The 22,522-nt window shown below is 47.3% G+C and overlaps 1 protein-coding gene across 4 annotated transcripts in view; it reads right to left on the reverse strand.

Moving 5' to 3' along the window:
- TLN2 (talin 2) overlaps window positions 1–22,522 on the reverse strand; it is a 598,939-nt gene that overhangs the window by 164,279 nt on the left and 412,138 nt on the right. For 2 of the 4 annotated variants that reach the window (XM_086959468.1, XM_086959466.1), the window contains exons 45-46: window positions 18,726–18,909; window positions 5,580–5,651 (exon numbers count right to left, since the gene is read on the reverse strand). In XM_086959468.1, coding sequence (XP_086815594.1) covers window positions 5,580–5,651; window positions 18,726–18,909 — 256 coding nt within the window. The remainder of the gene's footprint in view (window positions 1–5,579; window positions 5,652–18,725; window positions 18,910–22,522) is intronic. The other 2 variants (XM_086959469.1, XM_086959467.1) reach the window with 1 other exon arrangement.

Raw genomic sequence — 22,522 nt, forward strand, 5'->3', positions numbered from 1 at the left:
TGTACAAACGTCACCGCTATCATCATCCTTAGACGACAGGGCCACAGTACCATGACACATCTAGGTAAAACCCTGAGGCTACCTTTCGGGTATATAAGTACCACATATTCACTGGGCAAACCAGAGGAGAAGCTTCCATGCTGACATGAGATGCTGAAGTTCCTGCACGCAGTCACTTCAGCATGCAGTGGTCTGACATCCCTTGAGGTGGGACCAACTCGAAATCAAGATGGGATCCTTCGCTCTCTCCCTTCAGGTAATGGGACTGGTTCTTTCCTAGGTGGATTCTTATCTTTCCACCAACATAAATGATAGGTACATTTAGGTACACTTAGCTAGGGTTAGCATCTTAGGAGTACGCATGATTACTGCAGTGTATCTATATGCATGCATTTATTCACTGTTTTAGCACAATGGTAGAATTCTAATTTTTATTTACTCTGTTGGTGCTTGCAATTGTATATATCTGTTTCTGTCTACTGGCTGATGCAGCACATGTATTTTATACTTGAATGAGGCTGGTTCAAAAAATACTCATTGAAAACGTCCCCACAGTTTATTCTGTGTATCTCTCTGAGACCAAGTGAGCACAACTGAGCAAAAAATACTGTACTGTTTCCACGATCTCCGGGGGTTAGGATTGTCATGTTTGTTAGTTGTCAGAAACAATTTGCTCCTTGGTAAGGTTGCGGGGCGTATGGTGGCACTGTGAGCTAGCTGGCCAAAAGACTAACATATCCTTTAGGGGTTTCTGGAAAAAGTCTAGACACAAATACCTTGGTTTATGTTGTCTAAACGTGCATATCCTATATAGGTTTGTAGGAACTACACGACAGCACAATCACAAGAAGAAGAACACCTCAAGAGGGTGCTGAAGAGTTGGCCTTTACCCTGGTGGTTTCAGCCCAATTACGGACTGAGGCACTTTTATTTATTATACAAGACCTTATGAAGAGAATCACCTAGCAGGAAACTCACAGTTTCTTAACTGACTTGCAATTCTTTTCACCCGTGATAGCCAAGGAAGACTTGATCATCAAGGCAATATTGTCGAGTCAATTTGAAACAGTCGTGCGAATAGCCAGATGGTGCAGGATGTCAATGCAAATAGGATGATGGTAAGTTGAATGACTGACCAACACGGAAAGGGAAGAATACGTCCAGAAAAAAAAGAAAGCCTACCTTATGAGAATCAGCTTATCAGAAACATGCACAGGGTGGATGTAGAACAAAGCCTGCAGCTTGCAAACATGTCAAGCAGACATGACAACCATTAAAATACAGTCTTAAAGGCAAATTGTTCCAAGGTTCAGCTGTGCATGGGCTTCAATGGGCAAGATACCTGAAAAGTGCACACCAAATTAAGGGTGCATTGATGCGTGACGAACTGCGGAGAAAGGAACAAGTGAGCCAACATTTTCAATACATCAAAACCATTCACTTAAACAAGGATGGCTGATCTCGCAAACAAGAAAGGGACATCACAGGTAAGTACAGTTTACTGTGACCAGAGCAAAGCCTGTGGGACCAAAGTTAATGTGGAGCATAACACATCTGATAACTTGCCTGAAGAGGATCCACTCCCTCTTCGCGATGCCAGAAATAAACCATGGGCAGTGAATGCCATACATACCTTTGGTGGGATAACGGCACACAGCCAGATAAATCTTGAGCTCAGAATACACCGTTCAATCTCTAGAAATTAAGGAATTTGCTCTGGAGGTCTAGATGAAGAACCTCCTCCTCTCTTTGTGAGAGGAGATACACCATGAGCAGGAATGGAAGGGAAAAATACCGGGAAAGCGCCCTCCTCTGCCGTTTCAGCATAATCAAGATCATCTGCACTCAGTGTATTCTGAACTCAGGACTTGAGGGGCAAAGACAGCCATTAGCAGGATGCTCCATAAGGTTAATAATGACTGAATTACCTCTGCATGGACACACCACTCATGCTCAGTAAGACGAAGCAGACTGATGTTGTCTTCCCTCGCGTTCGGAGAGGTTGGCCAGGTGATCAATAGTCATCCAGACATATTGAGTCTGAGTCCAACGCCAGAGCTCTGGACTTCCAGGCCTAGGAACGCGAGTCCATGTTACATCCCGGCCTCTGATCCCTCCTGCAGTTGTGTCAGAGTTAGAGGAAATCTACTTTGAAAGCTCCTGCTTACGTCGGAACACATAGTTGTGTGTTGTGATGCAACAAGGAGCTCCCACAGTAGTGCAGCAGTAGGAGAGAGACATTGCTGACCACTCACCTCATTAGTGGTATCAGTAGCTTGGCAGTGGGACAAAAAAATATACTGATATATTCCCCAGACAGACGCACATCACCCCTCGCCTCAGGGAACTTGATTAGCTACTAGTCTCGAAGAGAAGCCAGCTCAAGCCGCTCAGCCATGCTTACAAAGCCCTACACACGGAAGGACTGGTGTACCTCCACAATCAAATGACTTTCAACCAACAAACTAGGAAACTCCACTCTGAATCTCTAATCCTAGCATCCACCCAACACATCCGCCAGACGAGCAGTGGAGACCGCTCCTTCTCCCACCTGGCGACTAAGACCTAGAACAACCTCCCCATGCACCCCAGAGCCTCATCATCACTCCAGCAGTTCAGGAAAGACCTCAAGATCTGGATGTTCAACCAATAGAAGAATACGCAGCTTGTTCTTCCAGAGCCTCGAGACCCTAACGGATGATGCAGCCATGCTCTACAAAACCTGATTGAGTGACTGATGGAGCATCTCTTCAGGGTCCCTACTAGGGAGATGGGACACGATAAAGTCTTGATGTGTCCTTCGTTCAAGTAACTGTAATCCCCAGAGTCCCACTGGACACAACACTAGAGACAGACGTCCTGGTGATCAGTATGCAAAACATCACCTTCCTATCTTTTACACTGCTTGAATCCCTTCATCTTATCGGAGCGAATAAAGCTATCATTTTAGAAGGATCAGATTCAGTGTATGTTACAAGTCCCGAGAGCCAGTCTCACTCAATTAAAAAGCGAATGAGCCAAAAGCCTGGGGCAAAAACTGCTCCAAATATACTACTATGAGTTCCCATCCAGTGATTTTGAAGCATACTCTGGGGCCTGTTCAATATTCCTGGTACTTCTGAAGCAGAAGTGAGGTTTTCTGAGATCAGACTGGAGAAGTTTCACAAAATAATAATCTGCAGAACATATATTAGATGATCAAGATAAGAACTGCTTTGTGAGAAAGAGAATACACTGTCCCAAGCAAAGAGAAGGAATGGGAGTGCACTGCTCTGAGTACAGTTCATGAATAGGAAATCCACTGCATAGAACATTGCTGAAGAGAGAACAGAGTTTACAAATGGGATACACTGTTTGAAAGACAGTTTTACACTGGGATGACACTGATTCAAATAGGTTTTAATAAAGGGATTATATATTGCTTTGAGCACTATTTCACAATAGGATAACACTGCTTTAAGCACAGCTTAAGAGTAGGTTTATTCTAGATTTAACACAGTTTAAGAAGTGACTGCACTACATGGAAAACGGCGAATGAGATTACACTGGTTTGAGCAGGTTTAGAACAGGATTGCTTTGTATTAAACGCATGGGATACAATTACACTGCTGTGAACACAAACAATGGCATTACAATGCTTTGAGCACAACGAATGGGATTACACTGCTTTGCACATAGACCCATGGGTTGCACTGCTTTGAGCCTTTAGGGCATGGGTTTAGACTGCTTTCAACACAGATATTTTGGCAGATATAAATGAATCAGCACAGTGAAGTAATTTTGTACTTTAAAAATTATTTTTGCTACAAAATAAAATGTGTACGATATTAAAAGGTGATCTGGCAGGGTTGTTGTATGGACTTCTGTTTTATTCCCCGGTCCAAAAGGAAGATTAGGGGTACCTTTGATTATTTGTACACAGTACACTGCTTTGAACACAAAGAATGGGTTTACACTGCTTTGAGCAGAGTTATGAACTGGATTAAACTACTATAAACACACATTCCTAGGAATGATATAAGACTGCGCCAATACACACACTGACAGAATAGCTTTAGTCTGACAGATGGCTTTAAAATATGCTTTTACTCATTACCTAGTAAAAAGCTATTTTTTCCCCCGCTGCTAAAAATATTAGAATACCCAAAAGCAATCAGTTCAACAGTAAATCTACTGAAGATTAAGTGCAAAAAAAAACTTGAAGGTGACAGTAGCCACTTCCTGTACTAGAGAGCCACTGGAGACAAGGAAGGAAGATTGAACATCCAGTGTGAGCAGCCTGGGCATGTATCTAAACTGCAGCTCCTCAGAAGAAACAAGAATATAGACTATTATATTGCTGCTATTTATGTACTGAAAGACTACAGTGCATTGCCCTTGGCATTGACCCTGTTGGCCAATACTGGGTAAATGTTTGCTCGCAATCAAAGTCATATCAGTGAGTGTATTATGGACTTTGCATCAACAAGAAAAACTAGTCAAGTCTGTGTGATGCAAGGAGCTCACCAGTGATTTCTAATTGTCTATCATTTCACATTATGCTAAGCTAGAGCCGGTTGCTATCGCAAAGGTTGATGAGGATGGTCCCTACTAATGCTTTGTCGTGGGGTGCAATGTAATAGCATCATTTTCTTAGGAATTCTAATAGTGAACTATCAGTGTCAACACGCACAACACTTCTGTCAAAACTGACCAGAAGTTTCCTTCCTAAGGGGGCAGGTGAGATGTGGGTTTTTAAGATTGTATAATATTTGCAAAGAAAAGAGTTTTATGACTTGTAAGAAGCAATATTTGCTGGTGTGAAGGGATTATATGTTTCCGCTCCTTTTGTTTTGCATGCCTTGGTAAGTAAAGTTTTAAAAGAGTCTGCAATGTTGATGTGTGGGATTTTACGGACAGTTTGGATACTGTACATGTGTCAATGTAGCAGAGGGTCATATTAAGCAAGATGAAAGAGGTGGGAACAATTAACTCCATAGTGATGTAGGGCGATTAAGGAAAAGCATTGGCCACCTTCTACTTCTGCTTAAAACTGGTGAGGAACACAATCTGTAACTATTATTCCCATGGAGGTGATCTATGTAATATTCTGCACAAGGCAAACCGGTTTCAGCTGAGATCAATGGCAGATGCCAGTGTGAAGGAGAGGAGTTTTTGCATTGTATAGTCATTATCATGCAAAAGATACAATCTTGGATAGATCTGCTATAATGAGATGATTCTAAAACTTTGTCTATGTTTTCAAACACCTTAATAACCTCCCGAGTTAGTTAACCCAAAAACCATACCAAAGTCACGTTGCAAGACTTATGCTGCACTGCAAAAAGATAAACACAAAGGCGATGCAGTCAGCAATGCCACACAACAGAGAGCCTGGCATTTTGGGGCTACAGGCTTCTGATGGTCATTGATCAAGTGAACAGGGAACTGTTAGCAACACCAACAAAGGAAAATGTTATTTCGGTTATTTGATCAGGCAACCTCAAACCAACTTCTAAGCAGCGGGATGGCAAAGTGCTTAGGGAATAATTAGGTGTGGCGTGGACAGCAGATCAAAGCAAAGTTTCATCACACTGTACCGGGCACGCCTCCGCCTCGTCTGGTAACCCAATGTCCGGGTTTGGACGCCTTATCTGAAGATAGATATAGAGCTATTTGAAAGGCACAAACAGAGTCATGTAAATGGTTAGAGGTTTGCCGGACCTGTCAAGAACAAAGTTTGGGTAAATGTCAAAGAAACATGCTAAATTAGTATTTACGTTTCGAGAAACAATTTAAAAAGTAAGAGTCTGAACATCATTGGGAATGAGCAATACGACATTTGTGAAGGTTGTTGGGGTTTACAGTCCCTGTCAGGAAAAGATTTCCATTCTACCTTTCCTTATGTTTACTGTCTCTGAGAAACAGTAAGCTTTACTGCAATTAGCTGCACTTAATCTTCTTAAAATCATTTCAAGTAGAACTGCAAACGGTACTTGTAGTACGAGTTACTTACCTTCGGTAACGATGTATCTGGTAGAGACGATTCTATCGGCAGATTCTTTCACGTAGAATTATCCCCATGCATGAGACTGGATCCGGAAACTTTTTGCCACAGCATCCCTGCGTGCCGGGGCGGCATCACGCGATTCCACACAGGCGTTGTCCGAGTACCTTACGTCAGCGAGGTCACATAAGCCCCGCCCGATGCGCCCACGTCAGTTTTCTTCCGAGAACTTTTCCACACCACAACGCGGAGCCACCAGACCAAAACTGTGGGAGCATGGGAACAGTGTGCGAAATAGTAGAAAAGAGGAAGACACCATAAAGAGATGTGCAACACTGTGGTGTCCAAAGGCAGGGACAGAGGAGGAACAGGAGAGAGCCCTGACCAACCACCCTGCTAGTACATAGAGAGCCACCCATCCCCTTCCCCAAAGAACATGCGTAAAGGGCCAAGACACATGCAGCAGGCATACAAACCCTATGCAGACACAGGGGAGGCAGTCCCAAAACGGACAGGAACAACCAACCTCCCAGCCACCCCGGCATGGAGCGCAACCCCCCTCCAAGAGACAAGGGAAAGGCACAACCAGATGACCCCAAGTCAAAGGCAGCAGAGGGGAAAGACCCCGAGCAGCCAGAAGGAGGGAAGAGAGCGGAGGCAGAAATTGAAAGGCCAACCACCCCAACCTGGAGCAGCCAGAGCAGCGGTGACAGGAGCACCTCAACCCCATCCTCCAAGAGCCAAAGAGGAGTAAGGAGCAGCGACAAGATGGAGCAGCCCGGCAAGAGCAAAAGAATTCACTCACAGGAGTCACAGCCCCCACTGGGGGGGAGAGTGCCGAAGACCAACTCAAGGGTCCTCGCAGAACGGGGAGGAAGGGTGGGCCGTGAAGGAATCGGCGGCTAGAATCGTCTCTACCAGATACATTGTTACTGAAGGTAAGTAACTCGTACATCTGATAGACTACTAGCCGCAGATTCCTTCACGTAGAATTGATACCCTAGCAATGCCCACGGGGAAGGAGGGTCTGGGAACAGACGCCATCAGCTATGACAGGAAAGAGGGTCTCACAGGGGACCAGACATGCGGACCGGGCAAGGAGCCCGGTCCCTACTAGGCAAAAGGAGCTCCCCAAGCAGAACACCACTGCCCCCATAGGGACGGAGGAAGAAGAGAAATAAGAAGCCCCCACACTCACGATCGAGGAATCAAGGGCAAGGCCAGAGAGGTCGAAGTACCCCACCCCCTCCAAGACAAGAAAACTTCCACCGAAGCCAGGGGAAGAGCTCAGAGGCCCAAAGAAACGAGGGAAAAGAAGGCGAGTCCTACCCAGACGGAAGGCAACAGGCCAGCCAGAGCATCGCCAACAGACAGTAGCCGCCATAAGCCAGAAAAAACAGAAGCATCCCAGCTCGCAGGACAGGAGCAGGGAGGTGAGGAAATGGCCGGGCACACCACCAGGAGGGGTCGCGCGCACAACCTCAAGAAGCAACGCAACATGCACAGAGAACAGGCACCCAAAGGCCACCAGAACTCCCCAGCAGAGCGCAAGCTATATAACAGCTACCACTACCCCACATAGGGTACGTTAAATCCCAAGACATTGGAACCCTCTTTGGAAGAACTTCCGCAGCAGAGGAACAAACAAAAGGCCACAGGGAAACATCCCTGCAAAAGGCTTGACAAGCAGCCCAAAAGAAAAAAAACAGAAGGCCTAATTTCAGGGCCAAGTCTGTGTATCAATTCCAGCAAAAACACACACACACACAGTGAACAAAGGGCCGTCGAGCAGGCAACAAAGCCAAGTCCCAGCTAGGAGGGCACACTTCCTAGTAAGAGCAACCGCCCCAAAAGGACCAGAACCAACTCAACTCAGCAGTCACTCAACTCAGCAGTTACTGAGGAGGGGATGAAGGAAGAAGAGGATAAGGAGGAGGAGGAGGACAGAGCCCTGCTAAGAACCTTTGGATGGCGGACTCATCCAGGGTATGGAACAACAGGCTGCCATCAAATGGAAGGTCAATGAGTCGCTCCCGAATATTCTCGGGGAATACTCCGTCCCGAAGCCATGCATGGCATCGGAGAGCGACTGAGGAAGCCATGGCCCGGGCCAGCACCTCTTGAGATGTCCAGAGCGAAGCAGAGAATAAATGCCGCAAGCTCCCGGCCATCAAACGCATGATGCTGTAAGTCCACCTGAACAGTCTCCTGGGACGTTGCAGATCCCAGAGACTCAGCTGAGTCCCACAAACAGGAGGAGGCCCTGGCCAGAACACACAAGGTGTTAAGGGCCCGCAGGACAGCGCTGGTCGAGGCGAACATGTTGCGCACCCAAGAGTCCAGCCAGCCGGCCTCCCGGGTCAACAGTGGCAACAGGGAGGGAAAAGCAGTCTGCGAAAGTGGACTGGCAGAAGAGGGGTGAAGGGAAAGACACGACGGGTCACGCGGCACCGGAAGATGCCGGTGCAGAAGATGCTGAGGCACCGGATCCCCTGAGGCAAGATTTCCCTCCCACCAGAGCCCTGGTGGAGAACCTCTAAAAGATGGACCGCTGGAAAGTGAGCAACAGGGTCACTTATGTGCAGAATGCCCACAGCCATGGACACCGCATGAGCAAAGGCGGCACCCGTATCCTTAGGGCCCTGCAGTGAAGAAAGCATCTCTTCCGTGTGCGACGGCTGCAAACTAAGGCGGCCGTCCCCGAAGCCAAGCGGGACGGGCAAGGGCCAGACCTGGAAGTCAAAAGGAACCGAAGAATGAGGGACCTGCCGCTCCTCCAACGAACACCTCTGCCTCAGAAAGGGCGGGGAGCTGCCCTTCCACGACGCCGGTGAAAAAGATACCACAGGGCGACCAGTCTCCGAGGAGGACGACACCAATATACAGCCTGCTTCCGGAGAAGAAGGAGCATCCTTAGACGAATCCGCAGCACGACCCCTGCGCGGAGCCGTAGAGTCCGCCACCTGAGCCAGGACGTTGACACCATCCGGCGTCGCTGGACAGGGTTCCTCCAAGTCATAAGTGAAGTAGTGTGGCTCACTGGTTAGAGGCGGCAGACCTGAGAGCAGAGGACGGCCCGGGACCAGGGTTCGATTCCCGGCGCGGCAGGTTTCGGGACCAGGGTCAGCGGACTCGATAATTCTCTCGCCTCGGTGCCCACTCTGATCAGTGTTCACACTCGGCAACTCTGGGCATTAGCTTGCCTCATCTTCACTAATGGCCCCACCAGACCGCTGGGGATGCCTGGTCTCACCCTGGAGATACCCATTAAGGGACCATCTCTCAGGGAAGCCAGGAAGGGTTTCGCAGCGGTCGAAGCGCCTTGGGACCCTATGGGTAAGTAGTGCGCTATATAAATGCCTATACATTACATTTACATTACATACCGTGCCGGGAACCGGAGCCGAACTGTCCCCAGGGCGGCGCCGGAATGACGCCGACTCAACCTCCGCCGAGGCAGCCGCCTGCGCGGAGTAACGAGAAGGGCCAGGGGAGTGACGCAAAGACCTCCGCCAGCCACGGCCCAGAATGTGGTAGAGGTCGCCCAGCAACCCATGTGGCGGTGCCAGGGATGATTCAACCTCCGACTTCCCCTCCGATGAGGCAGCCGCCTGTGGGGAGGGACGAGAAGTGCCCGGAGAGGGACAAGGAGTCCCCACGAGCTCGACCCGGCGCATAACGTGGAGGCCTCATCGACTCCTGTAGCTCCGCACAGTTCAGCCGCTGCCGGCGCTGTAGCGACTTCACCTCGGCCTTAGACAGGACCACCTTGCCAACAGACCGAGAGAGGCTCGGGATGAAACCCGAGCCCCAGCAACCTCCCGCGACACCACAGGGACCACCGCAGGAGTTTGCTCCAAGGCATAGGCACCGTGGTCTGAAGGAGGAACCCCTGAAGGGCAGCACTCCAACAGTACCACATCCTCCAAGCCTGGATCCGAGCCAGTCGGCGCCGGGGCTGGAGCCGCCGGCGGTGCCGCGGAGGGCTCCGCACAAGGCAAGTGATCCGCTGACGCCCCAGGAGGGGAAGGAGGAGGAAACGCCAGCGAGGCCTGCAAAGCCGCCGGGTATGTCTCCATCTGGACTCGACGCCCCAACACCAGGAAACGGTGACTAGGACGACGCGCGGTGCCGCCTCACCCGCAGAGAGCCTACGCCCCCGGAAGGCCGGACCGGATCCACGTTGCACGCGGAAAAGGAAAAAACTGACGTGGGCGCGCTGGGGCGGGAATAATGTGACCTCGCTGACGTCACATACGCGGACAACGCCTGGGCAGAGTCGCGTGATGGCGCCCGCCCATAGCGCTCAGGGATGCTGTGGCAAAAAGTTTCTGGATCCAGTCTCACGCCTGGGGATAATTCTACGTGAATGAATCTGTGGCTAGTAGTCTCTATCAGATTATTCTGGCAAAGCTTGGTAGAGTGACCAAAGGTATGTTCAACACTTTACTTATGTCAGTTTCAAGTCACATACATTTAAGCTCAAAAAACAAATGTAAACATACATACACACACATACGCATAAATATTCACAGAAAAAACGAACGCACTACAAGTTAAAGCGAAGTAATAGTTAGGTGTTGAAGCGAGAAAACAACATTAAAAAAAAACACTGAAATACGCCAGTTATAGTTCAGTCAATTAACTGGAACTTGCGCCCCTACTAGGCACTGCTTATGCCCAAACTCATTTATTACCTTGGAGACTGTGGTACTCATTAGTTCTTTAAAAATAATGACTGGTGTCATGACAATGTCATTTAAAATGTCGAGTGATGTAATATGTGAAGTCATAAGCAGTGCACGATGGGGTGCATAAATACACATCAGCTAAAGCAAAGTACTATACTAACACAATCAATGAAACAGAAGCAAGACGCTCTTCAGGGTCCTCAATCACTGCATCAATCTCCCTTGTCTGACCCTTCTATGCTACATTCCAAAAACAAGTGCATTGCCACCAACCTCTTATTTAATGAAAATATATTTTAAAAATCCAATAGCAAACCAACATCATGCCTACTTCTCCCGTGCTTCCACCCCTCCATAACATCTCGTAGTGATCATCCTTCAAATCCTTGTCACTCACAGTCATCACCACCTCTCTCACTCAAGTCTTCTTCCCAGAATCTCTCAAGAAATGCCAGATCTTCCCACTCCTGAAGAAGTGCACATTAGACCATAATAAACATGCCAACATCACTCATATAACCTTCACCAGCAAAATCAAAACACTAGTCTATGGGCAACTTCAAGATCATATCACTGTCAACCATCTCATGAACGATTACCAATAAGACATCAGATCACACGGCACCACAAAGACCGCTACCTTACAAATCATAGACAACATTCATCTGCCAACATATAAAGGTGACCTTTTCTCTTGATATTGCTGGTCCTCTCAGTCACCTTCAACACCACTGATCCTCCCATCCTCCTCCACAACATGAAGTCTAGAATGAAATTCACTGGTAATGTTCTTCAATGGATCTGTTCCGAGCAATACAACGGAAAGCAGTTTGCTCATATGGGCACCCCAAGGTCTTAAAAGCTGTGCAGTCCCCGGGGGTTCTATCTTGTCCACATCATCTTCTACTTGGAGTCTTTAGGTCTCTACTCACTGATAACAGCTACAAAATTCAATTCACCAACATGCTAAAGACATAAAACTCTACTTGAAAGTATCCTCAACTTCAGTCGTTGAATGCCTCAAATACTGCCAGCAATTCATCCATACCTGGATGTCCGACAATTACTTGCAGCTCAACCATACCAAAACAGATTTCTTCTGTTCGTCCAGAACAACCTGCAACAACCAGTCAAAACCTACATTAATGGAATGAACGTGCCTATTATATACATATTGCCCTGATCCTTCCTTCTCATTCAGCAATAATTTTAAGGTAGCTTTTAATGGAAAGCATTGAGATGGCTCCCACTTTTAGAAACTATGCATCAGATACCAAATTAAGGCAAAGATTGTGACAGTCATCAATTTTTATATTAACTAACTTTAAGTAGAATTTTGACTTTTTTAACCCATTCGATGCTCATGATGGAACCTGTGCTCATGATGGAACCGTTCCATCATGACCACACCCATTTACATTGGGGCCCAGCACTGGGGGTAAATCTGCACCGCACGCAAGGTGTTAACAACATGCATGTTTACAATTCTGCTATTGCTCTAAGCCTAATCTGTTCCACACCTCTGAGTGCACGCACTCCACTGACCACAGCTTTCTGATCTTTTCCACATTCATTCTCAATAAGCTAAACTTCATGATGTTGACTGACTAATCTGAATGCCTGAGGACCTGAAGAAGTCCAGCCACATTTCCTTGGCAAATGGCATGTATGGAATGGTACATTTGTGTGTATGAGTGTGTTCTGGGGTAGGACCACATTAACTCAACAGCCGTTAATGCTTTAAATAATGGTCTAAACTTTGCTCCGAGCAGCCAGTTTGTTTACGATATCTTACAACAAATGCACGCTGTCACTGTGTCAACAGAGATCTCACTAATTTACTCACTTCAGATCCACAAGCATACAGTGCACGTAAGGGTAGAGAACAAGGGGTTTACCAACACAAATCTTTCTCCAGGTTCCTATCTTCTCCATACATTGGAGACTCTTTGTGACCGGATCCCTTGGGACCTTCTCCCAATAGCGAACAGCTGTTTGCTCCGACCTGACATTAAGTGCTTTTCCTTGCCACTGCCAACTCTTATCACATTTTTTCTTGCTCACTGTTTATTTGTAAATTGTATCTGGCAATTTATCTTCCTGTATACTTTTTATTTGGAAATTTTTGTTGTTGGTATTTTTGTTGTTGTTTCTGTTGAATGTTACTTGTTTTTGTGACTGTTGTTGTGCTTCTCATTGCTGCAGTTTTTTCCTCCTATTTTTTCACTCTCACCGCCGGGTCTCGCTCCTCCCTCCTCCCATCCTATTTAATGGAGGCCACAAAAGGGCTGCACAGCTGGTATGCCAAAGGTAAGCCTGTCTGCCACCATCAGCGCCAGGACCATGCGCAGCACCAGGAACCCTGCCTCTCCCACAATCTAAAGATATGGCGCTTCCGAACTCTAGACCCAGCAACACAACTGCTACCTCACCGACTAAAAGACTGCACACCAAGACCGGATCAACAAACGTGGAGGGGGAATCGCCATCATCCACAAAGAAGCCTTCCTCTGCACCACCACTGTGGATGACGCCAACCCACTCATAGAATAACTCATAGATCCAACTCCAAACAGACGGCAAAACCACCATCAGAGGCACCCTCCCCTAGAGACCACCAGGACCCCGCCCCGCTATTGACTTCAAGGACTACATTTTCCTTGGAGACCTCATCTTTAACCTCAACAACACCAACACGGCAAACCTCTTGAAGAGTATCCACAACGTTGGCCTCACCCAGATTGCCACTTACCCCACACACAATGCAGGACACACTCAACTCCATCTTCACAGCCAGAGTCAAGTACGGCCATCTCACCAAGCTCACCTGGACAGACCATGCCAAAGTCCACTTCACCATCAATGGATACCCCGGCTCCACTACCAAACTGCCTAGCACCCACCACTGCAGCTGGAACAAAGTGTGTAAGACCCAATGGACCCATGCCCTCAACGCCGCCCACCCGGACACCTCCACCAAAGTACATCAAGCAATCAAAAACCTCCACACCTCACCGATTGCGTTGACTAAGTTGCCTCCGTCAAGTCCACCAATCTCAAGAAACCCACCGTACAAACCAGCTGGTGGTACACTGCAGAACTGATAACCACTAAACGCACAATGCGAACGTCTTGAAAGAAGATGGCGCACAACCAAGGAGCCTTCGAACCGAGCCACCTTCAAAACATCACTGAATCAATACCACCAACTCCTGAGGAAAACTAAAAGGAACACACTCAACGACCTCATAAAAGCCAGCTAAAACCACAGCAAGGAACTCTTCAACATCATCAGAGAGATCTCCAAAACCTCAACCCCTCAGCCACCTAAAACATCACCCCACCTCACCCCCTCTCAGGAACTCTGCGACATCCTGGCGAATGTCTTCCTTGACAAGTTCACCACCATCTACACAAACTTTGAACCTTAACCCACCACTGTCAAAATCCTTAACCTCCTCGCCAACACCAGTCTTAACCCAACCAACTGCCTTGCCAGCCGGAACCAGCCCACCACTCAAGACACCATTGCCATCATTAACTCTATCCACTCGGGAGCACCCATGGACCCTTATCCCCACCACATCTTCAACATAGGAAGCAAGATAATCAGCAATGAGCTTACCACCATCTTCAACACTTTCATCTCCACGGCCACCTTTCCCAAAAAATGAAAGAGCGCAGAAGTCAAGCCCCTTCTCAAGAAGCCATACACCTACCCCAGAGACCTCAAGAACTACTGTCCCATCTCTCTGCTCCCCTCTATAGCCAAGGCCCTCGAAAAGGCCATCAACCGCCAACTCAAGCAACACCTGGAGAACAACAGTTCCCTGTACATCTCCCAATACAGATTCCGCACTAAGCACACCATGGAAACCGCTCTGAATGTTGCAACTGCCGACACCAGCAATCTCCTGGACTGGGGAAAAAGCGCTGCCCTGACCCTCCTCGACCTCTCAGCTGCATTCAACACAGTATCCCACTACACCCTCATCTAGTGACTCCACCAAATTGGAATCCAAGGAAGCACTCTCAAATGGATTACTTCCTTCCCCACCAGAAGAACCCAGTGGATTTGCTTACTTCCTTTCACCTCAGAATGCAAGAACATTATCTGCAGTGTCCCACAAGGCCCGTTCATCAGCCCTTCACTGTTACCGCATTGACCCCATTGGCCAACATCAAGAAATCACTTGGAATAAACATCCTATTCTATGCTGACGACATCCAGCTCATCCTCACTCTATCAGAAGACCCCAACACCTCTATGGCCAACTTCGACATAGGCATGACAATCATTGCAGACTGGATGAAAGACAACTGCCTAAAACCCAACACAGACAATATTACTGAATTAATGTATTTACTCCTGAGTGTGTCCCAGAGCTCAGAACAAAAGAACAGGTGAAGAGGAGCAGAGCACCCAAAAGTGTACCCAAGTCTTATAGCGTAAAAAGAGGGGTCTTCAGAACCTTCTTGAAGGGTGCTTCCTCGGTTATGAATCTCAAATGGTCATACAACTGGTTCCAGATACTTGCTGCTCAGACCATAAAAGAGCCCCCTACAATGTTTTTGGAAATGAGGGGTTAACAGGCCAGTGCTACTAGAGTATAGCGGTCTTCCTGGTCTGTACTCCTTGATCCTCTCAAAACAGAAGTACTGATCTTCAGGAACAACACTTCACAGTGGAACGACTCCTTGAGGCCTTCCGAACTGGACAGCAAGTTCACCATGAAGAACCAGATCAGCGCAGTATCTCTGCCTGCTTCCTCATCCTTCCTACGCTCTGCGAGATCTTCAAATGGCTTCCAGTCCAAACGAGAAGAACCATCACTCACGCCCTATTCACCAGCAGACTGGACTATGGCAACACACTCTATGAAGGTACCACCACCCACCTCCTGAAAAGGCGGCAGACCATACAGAATTCAGTAGCCAGACTCATTCTCGACCTTGCCAAACGACCTCACACCACCCCCCACTTCAGGAAGCTTCACTGGCAGCACATTCAGTAGCTTTGTCAATTCAAGATACTGATCCACACTTACAAAGCCCTGCACAACTAAGGTCCAACATTCATCAACCACCACTTGAACTTCCACCGGCCCGCCAGACACCTGCGCTCTGCCTCACTCTTCCGTGCTCACATCCCCTGCATCTGCCGAAGCAGCAGTGGAGGTTTTTCCCTGTCCTACCTCGATGGCAGGTCCTGCAACAACCTCCCCCTTCACTTCTGAACATCATCCTCTGCTGAATTTCAGGAATAAACTCAGGGCCTGGCTGTTCAACTGAAACCCCTCTTTTGCTGGGTTGACAGTGCCTGGAGACCCTCACGTGTGATTAGCCGAGCTTTACAATTCCTGTCTGATTGATTGATTAGCTCACAAGCAGCAGGCCACCCCAGCCAACAAAGGGAAGAGATAGGGAACTCTGGGCATGGCAGAGCAGAAGCTATCCTTCTATCAATGCTGCTGTTACACGAATTGACTTGCAGATCAAAGCTACCCACAGCTCCAGGTATTGATTCTGATGGTGAAGCGTTGCCCGTGAGATCTCTCCTTAATATGGTCTCCTCTGCTCATCCTCACACTCCTTGGGCTGAGCCATTAGCTGCAGAACAGCTGAAGCAAAGACACTATCAGTGACGTAGGTGAAGGGTGCAGCATCAAGTTGATGAGCGCTAGGCCATAAGAGTGCGGTAAAAAAAGTGATAATGATGTGTTCCAACTATATGCATCATTAGTTTTACACCCTTAGTGAAAAGTGGTAAACCTGACCGGTGCGTATTCAGTGTAACTGTATCAAAGTGGTTATTTGATGACAGTAAGAAAAGGAAATTATGAATGAGACAAAAACAATGCACAAGAAAAGTTGCTGTGGCTAGGAAAAGAACCAGGTTGAAGTTTAAACCTGGGAGATTAAGTCACAGGTGTGGGGGAGATGCACAGGGTAGACAGCAGCCAAGCTGAATTGGGCCCCAGATTCAGACTTACTCCATTCACCTGTTTAGATGGTGTGCAATCTATGGGTCTTTTTTGGCTCAAAGCTATCCTTTCACATCAAGTCGAATCAATGGCTATATGAGCTTTCTGCCACCTTAATGCCATGCCAAAAATGTGCTCTTTACACTCTGCTGCTCACTGTAAATGTATACTACAAACTGCAGGTTTATCATTAAAGCCTTCATAAAAAAGCGGTCCTCAAATTACAAGCTGATGGTAGAAAAACAAATTCAGCATTGAGGCCTCAATCTGATTTGGAAAGCTGTCACCTGTAAAGCTCTGCCGTACCTAGGGAACATTTTCCTCAACCTGAACTAGCCAGCATCCTATGATTATACAAAATGGGGATTCTGTTAATCCCCAAATAGCAATACTTCAAGTTTGGAGCAAAATGCTGTAGATGGCAGGTACCAAATTATGGAATGATTTACCAACAAATATTCAACCAACAAAAATCGTGTTTACCCTCAAACAGAGATTAACTAGTACTTGTTAAGACTATAAAGAAATCTAGAAACTTGGCTGAGCCCTTACAAGCTACTTCTTTTATTTTACCAATGTATATTTTGTGTTTGATTGTTTTATGTTACTATGTAAAGATTGTCTGCGATTGTTCAGCACCTAAATTTATTTATTTATTTATTGACATTTGTAGAGCGCGGCGAATACCCGTGGGCGTCTCGGCGCTAATTAAGGGATGGATCAGCAACTGGGGTAAAGAAGATATACAAGGCTATTGGTCAAATAACCACGTCTTTAGCTGGTTTTCTGGCATTGATGCACAATAAAATAAAAAACTAAGAAATTCGAAGCATTTCATCATTCTAAGCAACAGTAGAGTAAATGGAATATTAATATCTGGGGTTTTGGTCTTTCCTTGCTATTAAACTCTAGGACGGACTTTAAATATATCACAGGAACTAAGATAATATCTAGAGTTTGTCTTTTTGATGAATTTCTTAACGCTTGCCCCTCTATCGAGAAAGTACAGGTACTTGGTGTAACTTGTGATACAACGATGCACTGCTTAAGACCTCCCATACTACAACACTGATGACATCAGAAATCCATGGAGGTGCAAGTTACACTTAGGACACCTGGTTCACCTGCATCCTGCAAGCAATGCCCTTGCAGAAAGTAAACGTTTAACTTGAGCCTAAGTGTTATGGTACAGCTAGTTTATCATTCCAAAGACCCAAGTAGGACCTCCCTATTATCCATTTTGTTCTAAATCAGTTGCCTTTTAATCCTGTCAAAGTTTTAGGAAAAGTTAACAAATGCATAGTCCAATGACTTGGACCACACAGTTATTTGTCTTGGACTCCATGGCCAATGCTGCTTGCATCGTCAAATGTGGAACTTCCAGGCCTGAATCTCCAAGTGCATTATTGATATTATTGAGATAATGTTTCACATTAAGCCCACTCCATGAAATTGTTACAGATCAATCTGGCAAAACACAATCTCACAAGCAGCAAGTAGAAGCCTGTAGTTACTAAGGTCCATCTTGCTGTTACTTCAGAGGATAGCCACTAGATATGATGGCACATTACATTTGTTATATGTTGGGGGGTTGATACACTCCTCAAGATCTCAATAAACACATTTGCAGATATAGAGGCCTAGCACCAGGGACATGAATCAAACTGAATGGCAGCAGAACTTTTAAGTGCATTGATTAGTTTGATAAAGCAGTCTATTGTCCAGTAGATCATGACTGGCGAAATTCATGCAGTTTAGAATAGAAACCTTTTCCACACTTCTTCTTAGTTGGACCCATCTTTTCCTATTCCATTTTGTTTCTAAGTCCAAGAGCTACTGGGGCTCCAGAACCTTTTGTCAGGCCTCCATCAGATATCCATGTAAAGTGGCTTCCAGAAAATGTAAAATTATATCCATCCTAATGATCAATGTAAACACAAGGCAATTCATTGTAGATATATTTGTATAGCTCCATGTTTTAACCCCAACATATATGAAAATAACTGGGAACTTCACAAAGGGATGGTCTTCATAGCTGAGCAAAGGAGCCCGATGCACACAAACCTGTGTTTCTGGGTCGTCTGATCCTAAGCTGGCTGAGCCCAATTTCACGACTTCCGCAAGCTGCGTGATGGTGGTAGCTGATGACTGAGCTGCTTGGGCAAGTTTGTCCTGACTCGAGGCCGCACCGGATACCAACAGTTTTGTGTCTTCGACAAGAGCTTTTGCTGTTTTTAGGATGTTCTCTCTGGGGAAAGAGAATTAGGTCTTTGTTCAACGTCTAATTCAGGACTGAGTCATAGCACACAGACGAAGATAACAGCATTCAAGCATGATGGAGTAAATCATTGACAAAAACAGCACAGAGGGCCAAAAAGAGCACATCTTAGTGTCACAGCAGCTTCCACAGACAACACTGCACCTGTAAGAAATTCATGAAAATATTTCCCAGAAAAGTAATTTCATGGCACATTCTTTCATCACATATTCATTGTCAGACATACCGACTATACTACCAGCCGTCACTTCTTATCACGTATTAACCATTAAGCATAACAGGTTAATAACAATCCAGTGAGCTCAAATGCACTGTTTTTTTTTACACACCAAATATTTGAACCAGAATCAGTGACTGGACAGAAATGTTTCCATTGTAAAAAAAGCTTATTTCAATTGAAGGACCTATACACCCTGGCTACTTAGGCACCAAACTGCCTAGACGCACTGTTGTGGGTGACAAGGTCGCTAATAGATAATGTAACTAGAATTATGGGCAACAAACGCAGTCAGACATGGACGACTTTGCGATTCTTAGGAACGTTATCGCGGGTGCTCCTAAAGTATTTAGATGCTGGGAACGAGTGTAGAGCATATATCAGGAACGTACAGTGTGTTTATTTAAGGACCCTGTATTGGGGCCTAGTTTGATTATTTGGGGCAGGTAGCGTTTTTGCCTTTGGTGCATATCTCAGGAGCCTACAGAATTATTAGTCTGGTGTTCTACAACTCCTTGAGACTGGAAATTTTGCTATACAACCTATTAGTACATAGGTCAAACAGCAAAATAAGAGACTAGATGTAAAAAGTCAGTGTACAATTTGTGACCACTGTTTGCAAATTGCCTCTCACAACAATGAGCCCTAACTCGGAAATCTCCAAGCTGTTTAAGCCTCCCAAAACCTCTCATGATAGAAATGCCTTTGTACAATCTCGATGCAATGCTTAAATTTCCCATAGGCCTGCTAATATTATGCTGGGCACGTAATTCCAATTTTACTTCTGAGGTGTATGTATATTCAGAGGTTTCATTTGGAGCTCTTTATAGAGTCACACTGAAGACTGCTGCAGGCAGTTTCAAGGCCTACTAAAGACAGGCTTGTTAGAATGGAGAGAACATACTGCTGAATTTAAAGCCAGTCATCATAATCAGAAACACATTTCCTTTTTTCCTTTGCTAAAAGGACTTTGCTAATAATTAATTGAAACAGTTGCTGTGCACACGAAAGCAAGTATTGATTTATCGACTGCAGAAATACTGTTAACACTGATGCAGTCAGGTGTGCTAAGTAGCAGGATTCTATGAGCCTGCCTCCCGTACCCACTGTATGCAGCAAAACACACAAGGTGATGGACGGAATGTTGCACATTGGAAAAACATTCACCCCCAGTGACAGATCTGGGTTTAATCCATCGTTATTTTGCTCACCACGCCACCCCAGTTCAGGCATGGGTATATGCAAATCAGTCTTGACCCTGTGCCTCATGGGAACAATCCTGCCTGAACTGCCAAGACACGTCTTCCCTGGACCGGAATCAAGCATCCTAGGACTGGTTTCTGGCTATCAGCCCTCATCAGCCAAGATAGAGCACAGGACCCATGCGTGGGCATACCCTTCCCACATAGGGCGAACAGCAAAACAAACAAGGTGATGGACGGAATGTTGCACATTGGCAAAACATTCACCCCCAGGCACAGATCTGGGTTTAATCCATTGTTATTGTGCTCACCAAGCCACCCCATATCAGGCATGGCCATATGCAAATCAGTCTTGACCCTGTGCCTCATGGGAACAATCCAGCCTGAACTGCCAAGCCATGTCTTCCCTGGACTGGAATCAAGCATCCTAGGACCGGTTTCTGAATATCAGCTCTGATCAGCCAGAATAGCTTGAGTACAGTAGCGTAATGAGCACAGGACTCAAGTCTGGGCATACCCTCCGCATATAGGGCGAACAACAAAACACACAAGGTGGTGGCGAAATGTTGCACATTGGCAAAACATTCACCTGTGTGCAGCAGCAAGCCAGTGAGTTAATATTCTTTTTCTTGTTTCAGCATACCCGTGCAAAGCCAATCAGTTATGCGTGGGCATGATAAAGAGGTTTGCCATATGTACATCCCTGCGACCTTTGACCCTGTCTCCAGATAGGTCGCCCGCGTGGTCCTCCTCGTGCTGTGCATTGCGCTCTGCCCGCTGGTTTCCGCCTGCATTTCTCGTCTCCCCTGTGCCTGTGAGTCTGCCGTTTTTTACCCTGCTGTAAGTTCGCCGTTTCTACCCCTCTGTCTTGAACATTAGTTTCCCCCCGCTTCCCTTTTGACTGCTGTTACCATTTTGTTTTCGTTCTATTGTTATTTGTCATTTGGTGTTTCCCCTCGCTCCCCCTTGCCTTCAGTGCCCTCCCGCCTCGCACTCGTTTCCCGCCGCTGCTCCCTGCGGTCCCGCCATCCCGACGCTCCCATTCGCCACCCTGCTCCCGCCTCCCAGCTGCTCCTCCCTCCCTCAGCCCCTCATATGGAAGACGCACGGCGTACACGTGCAGCGGGCGTGCCGATTGTGCGCCAAAGGCAAGCCCGTCTGCGCCCCTCTGCGCCTGGACTGCGCCCAGCGCCAGGACCCCTGGCCGCCGACGACGCAAGACCATATGACAGACCTACGACCCCTCCACCCTCCACGCACTCAACGTCGGCCGCAACCCCACCTGCTACCGAGCCATACCGAAATGGTCCCATGGACCCTTCACCTGCCAAGCCTGCAAATTAACCTGCCTCCGGACCTGCACCGCACCCGACAAGCCGAGTACCAACAACAACCACCTCAAGTGCATCCTGCTCAACACCCGCTCCGTCCACAGACACGCCATCGAACTCTGGAACCTGCTCGACACAACGTCACCTGACGTCGCCTTCCTCACAGAAACCTGGATGAACGCCTCCTCAGCGCCTGATATCGCCATAGCCATCCCGGACGGATACAAGATCACCCGGAAGGACCGCGTCAACCAGACTGGAGGAGGCATTGCCATCGTACACAAGAACACCATCGGCATCATGACCAACCCCGACGACACCTTCACTGCCGCCGAACACCTCCACTTCCTGATACACACCGACCCAAGACCACCCTCAGAGGCACCCTCATCTACAGACCCCGGGGACCACGCACACAATTCAGCGAAGACATCACCGACTTCATCAGCCCGCACGCCCTCCCCTCCACCGACTACATCCTCCTAGGGGACCTAAACTTCCACACCACCAAGAAGACTGCATTCAAAGAACGACTGGACAACAGCGCCCACAACAGCCAGGAACTCTTAAGCATCGTCAAAGAGTTCTCCAACCCCAGCGCCGGAAGCAACAACATCACTCCCTCGCAAGACCTCTGCGACTCACTCGCCTCGTTCTTCCACTGCAAGATCGCCGATATACACAACAGTTTCGACGCACCAATCGCGCACCCAACCACCGAACCAACGCCCCCCACCACCACTCTCTGCTCCTGGACCCCGATCAGCACTGAGGACACCACCCGCACGATGAACACCATCCACTCGGATCACCAACCGACCTCTGCCCCCACC

Source organism: Lissotriton vulgaris, chromosome 2_2, assembly GCF_964263255.1.
Source record: "Lissotriton vulgaris chromosome 2_2, aLisVul1.2, whole genome shotgun sequence".
Classification (NCBI taxonomy): Eukaryota; Metazoa; Chordata; class Amphibia; order Caudata; family Salamandridae; genus Lissotriton; species Lissotriton vulgaris.